The following is a 13,614-nucleotide window of genomic DNA, read 5'->3' on the forward strand; positions in this document are numbered from 1 at the left end:
CATTAACCATCACTCTACTGACCGGCCAAGTACAACAAGCTTGGAACTCCATCCCACAAATTGACATCCAGCACCTGTACAGCACAATGCATGCATGTTTACATGCTTGCATTCAACATATTGATGGTTATACCGGTTATTAAAGTACCAGCATTTCACATTTGCAGTGGCTTATCTCGCACTTATGTTAACCTGTGATCTTGCAATGGTAATCACTTAAATATGTTACCAAGACAAATGTATTCGTAAAATTTCGTTCTCTACGTCAATTATTTTTTGGTGTTGTGATTTTTTTTTCTATCGATGTATTACGGATATCTTCATTTACTGATGTCTTATGCGGTAACTCCTCACTTAGGCAAAAAGAATTCATTACACAAAGGAGAGTAATTAGAATTATGTGCAAGGTTTATTCACATACCTCATGCATGCATCTTTTTAAGCAGTTAGGAACAGTAACCACAGTCTCAAACTATATTTATTCACCTACAAAATTTATCAGCAATTCAGCTCAGTTTAATTCACCTACAAAATTTATCAGCAATTCAGCTCAGTTTAATTCACCTACAAAATTTATCAGCAATTCAGCACAGTTTGAAAATAATAGATATTCACAAGTACAAACCTAGGAGGATAAATTATCTACGTCACCCTTTAATGAATCAAACTTTGGCAGAGAAACGGGTGAAATATGCACTTATAAAACTCTTTCATAATCTCCCCGTGGAAATAAAATGTCTGATAGATAGTAGAAGTGGTTTCAGATGTAGATTAAAGGTGTTTTTCCCCGTTAACAATTCATTCTACACTGTAGAGAAATTCTTGAATAGAAATAATTACTCATTCAGAAAAATCTGTAAATGGCTAGTGTATAGCTATATATCATATCTCGCGCGCGCGTGTGTGTGTGTGTGTGTGTGTGTGTGTGTGTGTGTGTGTTTGCATCTTTCTTCTGTTGACATGTTTCACATCATAACAGTTATCATGAAAATCTGCATGTGTAAATACTGAATGCAGAGGTCATTCATACTGATAGATAACTCCATAGCATTTGGGGGAATAGAGAACCATTATCATCTTACCCATTTGCAGAACAACATTGGCTCAGTTTCATGTTAGTGAATAGGCTGATTTTGGTCTATACTTGCATTTTTGGTTTGAGGATCATAATGAACCAACTTTTGATCACCAGTCACATCATCTCATGCTGAAGAGCTAGTAATCTTGGTAGAACCTTTCTTCATGCTGCCTGTACAAAATTGTGACCACACCACTTTGGCAAATACTTGATGACTCTGTCTGTGCCTTAATTGCTATTTGGTGATATTGCTGTGCAGTACAGGGGGTGTGCTTGTTGTGACCTCTTTCCCAGCTGATCAGTGTGCCACAGCATCCTGCTTTGAACACAAAATGCTGATCTACCTGAAACTTTATATCATTAACTAGCAATTGATCATGGAAGATTGTCATCATATTGCTCTTACAGCATTTAATAAATTTTCATAGTGGATTTCTGCAGACAGACATTTTGATATCATATAATGCGTACTGGAAATTGTCCCTATTTTCTAGAAATAAATATTATTTGCTTTTCGGTTACAATATTAGGAAAAGAATAGTTGCTACTCATTGTGTAACCGTGATGCGTGATGTTGAGTCACAGATAGGCACAACAAAAAGACTGTCAGAAAGTGAGCTTTCAGCTAGCAAGGCCTACACACACACACACACACACACACACACACACACACACACACAAATGCAACTCACACACACATGACCACAGTCTCTGGCTGCTGATGCATCAGAGACTGCGGTCGTGTGTGTGTGTGTGATGTTGTCTATTTCCAATGTAGGCCTTGTTGGCCAAAAGCTCATTCTCTGACAGTCTTTTCATTGTGCCTATTTGCGACTCAGCATCGCCAGTTTGTGGTGAGTAACAACTATCCTTTTCATAATAGTGTTACAGTCCTTCTTGGAATTTGCACTGTTTATTTTTATGTCACATTTTTATGACTTTATTGTTACGTAGAAGCATTCATTTTGGTTTAGATATCTCATGTGCCCTATTATCACATCAGCACCATATGTAAACTACATGAGATGAAAATATTTATTTTCACTCTATATTGAACTGTCCTTGTAGATGTTGGGCTTATTACTCACAGGACCATGGTTTTTATGTGCAGAAAAAATACTTAATGCCATATATTTTAGTAATTCAAAATTTTTATCACTAATCAGTAGTATAAATACAGTATAATTTATTGCATTATTTTCTCTGTGCACCGTCATTGAATCGTCCAGAATATTTCGAGTTACGCCACATTCTCGATTAGCACTGAGTCAATAATATAAGTCTAATACAGGTATATTGATCAGATTAACTGCATACCTGGTAGATTATCACAGTGTTGCTGTTGTTTGTTTCAACCCAGATACATCTTTAATACATATACGTAATGTTTTTATAGCTTGTTTTTACTCACTATAATGAACAGTACAGATTTGAAAGTATTGTTGGCTCATGACCACTAGTAACACAAATGTAAATTTTAGAATTTATTCTAAAATTCATTTCAGCTTGTCAGCACGTTGTAGAGTGCATTATCGATGAGGCACTATGAATTAGAGCATACAACAATTGTGTAGTTGTGTTATGAACTGAACGTTTACATGAAAATATCATTAAATGAAGGGTGGTATGAGTTTAATATTGAAATTTACAGTGGCTGGGTTGCAGTTTATTATCTTGCACAAAAGAAATGATACTCTTAATGTTACAAGCAGTAACTACTGTTTACCGTGACACATTACTGCATGGCTATTTTTCAGGCTTGAACTGCATGCTTACACAGTGAAAAGTTTAGGCACAAGATATAAATCAAAGTGTGAGGGACAGAGCAGATTCTTACAAACATGTTCTTGCACTCCGCTGGAAGGCAAAAGCTGTGTGGCTCCTTATTGAAAGGAACATGCAGAAATTTTCAAACAGTTGAAGAAAAGACTGCAAAGTGTGTGTACTCACAGTACTTTGAAAGTGACTATACATGGTAGGAATAAAAAATTTGTGGTATCCTTCTCTTTCCTTTTATGTCATTGTAAGCAACATTCCTTCTGAAGAGCATCAAAATGTGACTGTAATAAATTACTCATCCACTGCCAACAGTTTACACCATTAAATATGTCGCAGCATAGGAACACGTGCGAGATCAAAACAACTTTTTACTAATGTGTTATAAAAAAAGTTAATAGTAATGTAAACAGTCTCATTTGTTTTGTTTCAAGGTGGGATGTTTAATGTAAAGTTCCTGATCCACCATTTCTTTATGATAGTTTCAAATCTCATACTGTGACATATTCACATTGAATAAATAAAACATTAACATCTTCCCTAAAATATTATGTTGTACTGCTTCATTCATTCAACCTTGTTCAAAAGATCCCATCATAAAGAAGCAATTTCAGAAGTGTGGGATAAGTTAGGTTATTCATTACCAGAAAGAAGTAACTTTCAGAAACCTGCCAATTTGCTTCTACGATTTTTTTCACTCGTTCCTGTCGCTTATTTTGCTTCTTTCAGTAATTTATGTATGTGAAGTTATTCTGTAATTTAGAGACAGTGTTAAACTGTAGATTACCCCATAATTAGGAATGTCAATTCCTTCAACAGGATCATGCCTAGCAAAGCTCTGCAGTGTTAAAGCCAACGTTCAGGTGGATGACAGTTTTACCTGTTTAAATTAACATTAAGTCCATTAAGTGTCATTAAACTGTTATGTTATGTTCAGTTAATGCTTACATGGGCTATAAATGAAAAATAGTTGTCAGAAAGCCACTACTTAACATCAGTTATACTGTACAGCATATGTTTAGCTCCTAGTGTAATGATCAGAAAGTAGATCTTATAAATGCTGTCAGAACAGAGGCCTGGTAACTTCATTGTCACTTGTCATTTTGGTAACAGGAATGTCCACTAAGATATGTTTTTAATTTGCAATTATTTTCAATTTTTAGCTGTATGGCAGCTGATATTTTATCAAAACCTTTGCACCAGAATACAGAATTTATCTCTAAAATGAGGAAGCAAAGGAAGCCAACACTATACTTTTGTATGTTGTATTGTTACGTAAATCACAATTCATGTGAAATTGACTGTTATCAACAAATCCATTAAGGGGCAAGGGTACCCGGCTATAAGTATAAAAATCCCAAAGGCTTTGAAGGGACCTCAGCAAGAAATGCAATATTTACTTTATGCATGATTCCTACTCATATTTGTTTCGCTTGACAGTTAATTTAATGAATAAAGATAATGTTCCATTTAATTGCAAAGACACTGGTCAGTTTATTAGAAACATGAGCTTTGTAGCTCACCTTTTGAACAGTCATTCTGAGCAAGCATCCTAGGGATCATCTCCTCCTCCCCCCACCCCTCTCTCTCTCTCTCTCTCTCTCTCTCTCTCTCTCTCTCTCTCTCTCTCTCTCACTGTGTGTGTTTGTGTGTGTGTGTGTGTGTGTGTGTGTGTGTGTGTGTGTGTGTGTGTGTGTGTGTTTGTGTGTGTGTGTTCTCCCACCCCACCCCACCACACACACACACACACACACACACACACACACACACACACACACACAAATAAAATATTGCCACAACATAGTCCCCAACTGGGTTACATTGGGTATTCTATTATAGTAACTGGTATTTGTGTTCATTGGTGGTAACTATAACTGTTTTATTTTAGTATTTAGTAATATTAAAACATCTCTAGTCACTGTTTTTTTGTAACATAACTACTTAGGCTTCTGCGGTCAGTGTCATGATTATTAAAATTCTTCTGAATATTGTACTGCATCATTGTATGAAATACAATGGAAAATCCAGGATGGAATGTAACAATATTATGAGAAGGGAAGTTGCATCTCCACTATATGGGGGTGAGTGGCACCTTTCCTTCTCACAATATTGTATAAAATACTTCAGTTATAAACTATAAAACCAATGTTTTGACCGAATTACAAAGGCCCTCCTCAGGGCAAGACAATGCAGTATGGTTGAAACATTGGTTTTACAATTTATAAGTAAAGTATTTTATGCAATGACAAGGTACCACACCCAGAAGACTTTTAATTGTAACTGTTGTTTCTGTTATGTCTGATGCATTCATGAACTAAAGTCAATTTCCAGTATCTACAATTTTTGCCTTACATTTGTTTCACTTTTCCAACCAAGCATTGAATCAAATTAAAGAACTATAAAACTTTTGAGAATGGCATCCCAGTTGAAACTGAATGTAAAATTGTGAATAAAAATTGGTGTCATTTAACTTGGCTCTTTCTTTCCAAAACTGTTTCCTGCATTGATGAAAAATTCTCCAGGTTTGCGTTAGCTCATCGTAAAAGTTGACATTTTCCTAATTTGTTATTCCTTATTATGCTTATTTTTGCTGTACATTCATGGATGTTATTAAGTGAAGATAATTTTCTAGCTGTACAGTGTATGCATTTATATTATGTTGCCACGTGCTGTGCTGCATACAATGTGGTATAGTGGTTAGCCCCATGACTGGGATGCTGCGGATCACTAGTTAGTTAAAACCCAACCACCAGGAATTATTCGGTAATAAGTGTTAACCATTAGTGGAAGTTTCTGAAAATTTCTTATGTTTGTAATATTTGCTTATTCTGGAATATTCTGTGTCTGTATGAGTAGCTGTGCTCTCCATCCAGGAGTTAGGTGCTGCCCTATCTGTATATTAGTGTTCATAATAAACATCCTTTCAGTGGTAAGTGTTGCACTTCATTGACGACCATACTTTTGGATTTGTACATAACCACAGTTATGATGTGACAACATGATGTATATATTATTACAAAGTGGAGGTAGATGTTATGAAGTGACACTGAATAAGGATTTGTATGGTAAAAGTAAGTTTAATTCCTCAGCTTTGATGAGTTTTTCTAATTTAAGTTTTTGTTAATTATGTCTAAAGTTTGTTGCATTGCTACAGTTCCTTGCAGAGTTACAATATTAACTGACTGCTGTCTTCACTAGATGTATGTGTCTCTGTAATTAGCTTGGTGAATTTTCTGCTATTCTTTATGGTTGTGTTGTGTTCAGATATGTACCCCTTTTTCAGGAATTACAAAGATTCTTAATGGACTGCAATCCTTTTCAACTCTGGGTTTAAGAATTTTGTGCTGTGCTTATCATATCCCTAGTTTCCTTACTGAGTAAAATATAGTTACTGTTCTTCATGGCTTCTTCGATGGACCTCTGAAAATTTTTTGCACGTACCCAGTCGCCTGCATTGGGATGGATGCATTGCAGTTTTGCTTTCAATATCATCACATTATTAGCATTTAGTTTCCTAATGATGTTTTGCTGTCTTCCTCTCCTTTAGAGTGAGTGAATAAGATTGTTAAAGCCTAGCTTGGAAGCCACAGCAGTCATATGTTCCATGGTTTGTTGATACAATTTAGGTCAGATACTTTCATATACAAAGCACAGAGATTTTGTGATTTATAAAGCAATTACAAGTTGTGTTGAGTACAGAAGTTTGGGATTTTTATTTATCAGTTTTACTTAATATTGTAGTTACAGTTTCATAAGTTTGTTGTGATTTTGTTTCATCCTCTCTGCTAAAATGAACAGCTTATCCCTTGTGAAGTTCTCTATATGTTTGTATTCCAGTGTGCATATATATGCCAAGCTGCAGTTACAATGCGTATACTACTGTCCCATTGAGATGATGGGTCATTTTGTAAAGTGAACTTATTTCATTTGTTAGCCTTGATTTTTGAGCAACAGTTAAAACTCTTCTGGTATTTGTCATTTTGTTTGAACATTATCTTCACATGGTTTGATGTTAAACTTTCAGTGTGACAAATTATTTGTAGTCTAATATGCATTACCGTTTTGTCATCTGTACAGATTTTTTCCTAAATTTGTATATTGTCCATATTACCTGCCAAGATATTCTTAAATCATTAACATAAGAAGTTAGGATGTAAAATTATATAATAAAAAGTATTTTTACTCAATAACATCCATAATTGTGCAGATAAAATATGTGTAATGAAAAATAGGAAGTTGTAAGATTGCTAAGGAGTCATGTATGATGTTATGACAAGTATCACTAATGTTGTGTTTGAATGCAGATGAAGTCCCTTTTCAATGGTGCAAGTGTAAAGACAGAGACGAGGTAATCATTATAAATTCATATTCGTAATTTTTGTTTCACTTTTTGCATTCTGTTTCATCCATGAAGCCATTCTCACAAAATTAATGACTGTCTCCTTTTTTTTTAAAAAAAAAAAAAAAAAAAAAAAAAAAAAAAAAAAAAAAAAAAAAAAAAAAAACTACGTGGAAAACTGAAGCATATGTAAACTGTAGAAACGCAAACTTTAGTCTTTGAAAATGGAATTTAATGTTTAATTTTGAATCACATGTAATAGAAACAACAGTGGTTGGATATTTTTTAATATTGTGAAACATTCTAACCAAAGATCTGTATACAAAGCAAATAGTGAAAAAAAAACTAAGGATAAATTTGAAAAAGAAGTTAAAGTTCATAAAAAGTAATAAAACCGTGAGGTACACGTATGACATTTAAATTCTGTCATAGGCTGTAAAAGATCTGATACATCAATTTAATTAAATGAAAAGTATCTAGAAAAGAGGTTGCAAGGCAAACATCAACAGAAGCCAAAGGAGGGTAAGAGAGAGATGTCAAATTAATCAGGTCATGCTAGGGAATTATATTAAGAAACAAGATTCTAAAAGCAATAGATGAAATCTGCTGTTTCAGCATCAAAATAAATGATGGCTGAAATTGGGAGGATACAAAATGCAGACTGTCGATAACAAGAAAAACATTTCTGAAAAAGAGAAATTTATTGACATCAAAAGTAAAGTTCAATATCAGAAAGTATTTTTCTGAACATATTTTTCTGGTGTGTAGCCTTGTACAGTAATGAGACATGAGTGATAAGCTATGCAGACAAGAAGAGACTGGAGGCTTTTGGTATGTGGTGCTGGAGAAGATTTTGGGGATTTAATGGGTAAATCAGATTGCGAGTTTAAAGATAGTTAATTGAATTAGGGAAAAATGAAATTTATGATATAACCTTGCTAATAAAGGAATAGTTTGATGGCACACACCCTGAAGCATCCAGTAATAGTTTGGTAATGAAGAGAAGTAAGCAGGGGGAGGGGGCTGAGAGGAATTTTAAAGGGAGACCCAAGCTTGATTGCAGTAAGCAGGTTCAAGTTGATTTAGACTGGAGTAGTTATGTAGAGATGAAGAAGAAGGGACAGGTTGATAGAATACATCCTGTGGAACAACAACTCTTCAATTTGGTAATGGGAGTTATTCATGGGGGGGGGGGGGGGGATGTTACAAATTGTTGAGGTAGGCTGACTTGACTCAGTAAGCATGGGCAGTGAATGTAGATAGTGGAAGTTATGCATAGATGAAGAGGATAGATTAGTGTGGAGAGTGCATCACATCACATCACTTCACATCATCATCTTGGTTTTGGGTATTTACTGATTTAGATGGTCCGTTGTAAGGATTCCTTACTTATAATATTACTGTTCATATGCAAGCTAGCAGTGACTAATTTTCATATGCAAACAATTATCCCCCATCTAAAGGCACATTTTGATTTATTTCTGCATAAGTCTGTAATTTAAAAGTATTACTGTTTTAGTATCTGTATATTTGGAAAAAATGGATTCATATTTTGACTATTATTTTTTCTAGTCCCAGCAGTTTGACTTCCAAAAAATCAAATGAATTATTAATTGGAGGCCTCAATAGCCTGAAGTCTGCAGCTACTTCAGTTGCTAAGAAATTTGATGAAATTAAAGAAGCAATATCTGCCAACTCCACACCTGTAAAAGGAGTAGTTGGGTATGGTGAATTACAACATTTCTGAATATTCTTTGAATGTAACATAGTTTTTCATGTATTTTGAAGTTAACCTGCAGAGGCTAACTGTTTCTTATTTTCAGGTATCTAAATTATAATTTTACTTGTTACAAATAATGAATTTGGTGTGTACATTAACCTGGCTGTTAGGTAGACTTGCCAATAAACTTCTTAACAATAATTCAGCTTTTTTCCTGCCCACATATGTATGAAGTTGACTTCTAGCTTTTAACTGATATCAGACTTTATCATGCAAGAAGACAGTTTTCTAGCTAAGAAAACTTGTAGAAAGGAAAAGCTTTGATTATTCAGATTACATCTGATGGGTACAGTCGTTAAAGGAAACAAAGTGGCCAATCATATCCTGACATTTGCATTGAATGTAAATAAATAATTTTAAAAACTCTTCAATATGTGGCCAAAAATGAGAATTGATTCTCAGCTTTGGTGCTCAGTTTCTGTTCATTCTCTTATTATTCGACATATTGTGTACACCTGGTACTCTGCAACATTGAAGTATTTGAGGGGAAGAAAAGAAATATTACCACAGAGAAGCCGCATCCTGTCTTTAATTTATTCAATAATTAGTTGCTACAGCATTATCATCACCTGATTTTGTTGTGTGGTGTGAAACATCATATACTGTATATAGGGTGTTTGACTGTTATAGACACAAATGAAAGGTGCGAGTAGAGGACAGTGAAACAAGCAAATAATTGTAATAAACACAAGCTGATGTACTACTTGGATGATGTACCTTATGGTGAATAGATTAGTCTGTGGTACATAAATGATGTGCTGCTACACTTTCATGTGACTATTCAGGAATAAATAGCGTGAATCTTTGTCAACAAGTGTATTGATCATGGCTGAACAATGACATGGCCTCCCAGGTCCCCCAACTTGAATCTGTTGGCTCTTTTTTTGTATGGCAGTATTTAAAAGCTTTGGTGTATTCCAGATCTCTTGATAATGTTGATGAACTCTGGGGAACACGTTGTGGATGGTTGTCAGTGCCTTTGAAATATGGCTGGGAATTTTTTAATTTTTACAGGCATCGATAAGATGATGTGCTGATGCCAGCTTTCACATGAATGGTGGCCATGTGGTACACTTATTGTAAAGTGTTTGTTCTCAAGCACGTATCTGCAATTTGGGTCCTCAGGGACTCTGTTGTAAGGTGATTGTGTACTTGATCACAATACATCATACTGGGGAAAGCATTGGTTTGTACCTATGATTACTAGGATTATTTGCTTGTTTCTTTGTCATTCAAGAACGTGTTTCATTGTACCCATGATAATAAACTATTCTGTATGTGCACTGCAACTCACAGTTTCATTTGGGCTTTTTTTTGTACCTCTCTCTTGCAAAGCTTATGGATTTCATAGACTAAATGATTTATACAGGTACATATACAATTACTTATCAAGTGATTCATGATGCATGATGCCAGTGGCTTGGTAAAATGTCTTAGTTATGTTGACTAGGTGAGGACAATGATATTGAAACTAATCCTTGAATAAACTCAAGTCATATTGCAGCTCCTTTGCAGCCATGTCTTCCCTTTTCAAATTATTTCATATTACAGTCTGAGCAGTGTAATTTTGCTTTAGTATTGAACTTTAGACAATTTGGAAGTATAAAGTGTATTAAGAATATAATTCGATATCTTGTAAACAAGACATAATATTTGCTTCGCATGATTGACACCAATATTTTTCATCTGTTTGTGGATACTCAGAAGTAGGAAAAGTAATTATAACGCCTTGCTTAATCTTGATTGCAGAAATGAATAAATAAACTACTTTGCAGAAAGACGTGTGTTGTTACCAAGTCACCTCTTGATCTTGAAATGGCTCTGCATTAGGATATGGTCAAGCTCAGTATTTGCTCAGCTGCAAAGTTAGTGTTCTTAAAAATATGGGAGAGGCATGATAAATAGAAACTCAAACTGGTCTTAATAGAATAATTAATCCGTACTATCAAGGCGAGAGCTCATAAGAATTTTGTTCCAAATCTGTGTCACAAATCAGCTTTAACTTTCCTGGCAGATTAAAACTGTTTTGGACAATATAGCTCAGTTGGTAGAACACTTGCCCACTAAAGGCAAAGGTGCCAGGTTCAAGTGCTGGTCTGGCACACAGTTTTAATCTGCCAGGAAAGTTTCATATCAGTGAACACACTGTTGCAGAGTGAAAATTCATTCTGGGAATTAGCTAGTTTTCAAAAAGGAAAATAGCAAAAAGGAAAAAGAGATGGAACAGAAAATTTTAAGTAGGCTTATTTTGTTTCCTGATACATTAAATAAGCATACACCTAGCTTTGCACACTATCCTCCTTTAACTGTACTTGCAGCAGACAACTTGCACGGCTGTTCATTATGTGTGTATCATCATCATAAATACTTGAGTTGCTTAAATCTGTGATAACAAATAAGGTGTGTTAAAAAGTAAAGGGACTTTTGTAATTTTGAGTGTTGCATTAATCTAATTTTTTATGTTGGTGAACATTTATTAGATGTATCTGTACAGTGTTAGCCATATCATGTATTTAATTTTGTCGTGAGCTGCCGAAAATGTTCCATGTGTTTGGGTAGTATCAATGATTATTTATTTTGTGTGGAAATGACTCAGATAATTTGCATCAAATTTTGCTTTTAGATCAGAATAAAGTGTGGTGAAGTTTTAAAATGCCATGCAACTCAGTTAAATCCATAATTCTTGAAAAATTTACTCATCCTCCAGTACAGTAACAATTTCTTTATTTAAATACAACTCTCAATGCCTCTTTTCACTAATACTCCTAGAATATCCTCTAAATATTTCATATAATTATGTATCAAATGAAATTTGTACGAAGAAAAGCTGTGTTCCTTCAGAAGGTTAAATTCTAAGTACTGATGATACACACATGTAAAAGTAAGAAAAAATCTATCACAGTGTTTGGAACCATCAGGGATAAGTTGGGAAAGACAGAAAGGAGGGGCTTCTCATTCTTATCATACATTGAGAGGAATGTGCCTATTGCCATGATGATAAAGAAGAATACAGAGACACCAGAATGATAGAAGATTGAAAGTAGTACATTGATAAGCACTGTTCCAGTTTCAGTCCACAGATGATAGGACAGAGTGAAAAGATAAAAGGTTGATAGAGGAAAAGAATGAATGAAGCAATTGAAAACTAAAAACAGATGAGGAAAAAATGGAGGGAAGGTAGGTGTGGGAGGTGGGAGGTGAATGTTAAGTGAAGAGAAATGGAAAGTGGAAGGAATAGTGTAAGAAGTAAAACAGAAAAGGGAAGAGGAAAAAAAGAACACAGAAAGTGAAGAAGAAAAATGATAAAAAATTAACAAGTAACAGGGTAAACAACTGAGAGGAAAAAAATAGAAAAAGGGGGAAATGGAATGCCCACCACTAAATTGGCTGAGCACATGATTGGAATCAGAAAAACTATTGACTTTGGGGACCTCAAAACCTGTAACACCATAAAGGCCACTTGAATCATCCCATCCAGTACTAGTTTCCTTGAACTCCAAAAATGGGAACTTGATCTCCAATATACCCTCACATCGTGCCACCCTCCTAGACTTACTCTCTGTTAACGACCATCACCCTCTCCTTTTCTCCTTCCAGCTATTTACTGTTGTTACTTGTTTCCCTTGATGCTTTCCTCTCTTATTATCTCTTTGGGCTCTCCCCACACCCATTCCTCTTTCCCCCTATTTCTTAATTGCACTATTCATTTAACTTTTCAGTTCTCTTCCTCTTAATCCATCTTTGCTTCTTAGTGTCATTTTCTCATCTTTGGAACTGAAGCTGGCACAATGCTTACCAATGTATTATCTTTAACTTACTAACCTCTCCGACATCTTCCCCTTCATCTTTGTCTCCCAGTGTCCGCACAAGAGGTGGTTTTTCACAACCGGCAGTCTGAGCAATTGGCCCCTTCTTTCTAACCTTCCCTGGCCTATACCTGTTTCATCCCTGGCGAAGGAACAAATGGTTCTTGAAGCTAGGATAGTTTTTTCCTTTTGTATGTTGCTATTGGCAGAACTTAGAATTTCACCTCATGAAGATAAATACGGACCAATTGTTCTGATGCCTTGCACCTATATAATATTGTAGGTTCTATAGATAAGTTATATTCTGGACTGCCAGCAAGACCAATGCAAAACAGATAATTGTAAAACTGCCTCTGGCTGCTATGATAACACAAACACTTGGCATACTTAGCCAGGGGCTAATCTTTACTAGCAAGAAAAGTGGAATCTGATGCTCTCTGCTCCTCACCCCCAGACTGGATCTTACAGGGAAACAAAATGCATTCACAATTAAAGTGTAAACGTAATATTTCCCTTTCCTCAGATTTCTTGTTTGTTATGTCAGTTAGCTTAAGTTGTCATCTGTGGAATCCTTATTAGGCACACATTGCCAAGAATAAATAATTCATCAATAATCAATTAACTTCCCTGCTTGACCAATGACCTTGGTGTTTGGTCCCCTTCCCCAAATCAGCCAACCTTCCCCAGTTGTATAACTGGGGTGGTCAGGGTTGCGCAAGTTGCCGAAGGGGCATTCAATTGAAAGATTTGCACTAGGCCAATGAGGCACATGAAAATATTCTTCTTCTTCTTTCGATTTCGGCCATCTTTGGACCACGTTCAACAATTCACTTGC

The 13,614-nt window shown here is 35.3% G+C and overlaps 1 protein-coding gene across 3 annotated transcripts in view; it reads left to right on the forward strand.

The window, feature by feature from the left end:
• The window catches only part of LOC124709135 (DENN domain-containing protein Crag), a 333,511-nt gene that overhangs the window by 214,137 nt on the left and 105,760 nt on the right, over nt 1-13,614 (forward strand). For all 3 annotated transcript variants that reach the window (XM_047240798.1, XM_047240799.1, XM_047240801.1), the window contains one exon: nt 8,766-8,915. In XM_047240798.1, the coding sequence (XP_047096754.1) occupies nt 8,766-8,915 (150 nt within the window). The remainder of the gene's footprint in view (nt 1-8,765; nt 8,916-13,614) is intronic.

The sequence above is a fragment of the Schistocerca piceifrons genome, chromosome 7, assembly GCF_021461385.2.
Source record: "Schistocerca piceifrons isolate TAMUIC-IGC-003096 chromosome 7, iqSchPice1.1, whole genome shotgun sequence".
In the NCBI taxonomy this organism is placed as follows: domain Eukaryota; kingdom Metazoa; phylum Arthropoda; class Insecta; order Orthoptera; family Acrididae; genus Schistocerca; species Schistocerca piceifrons.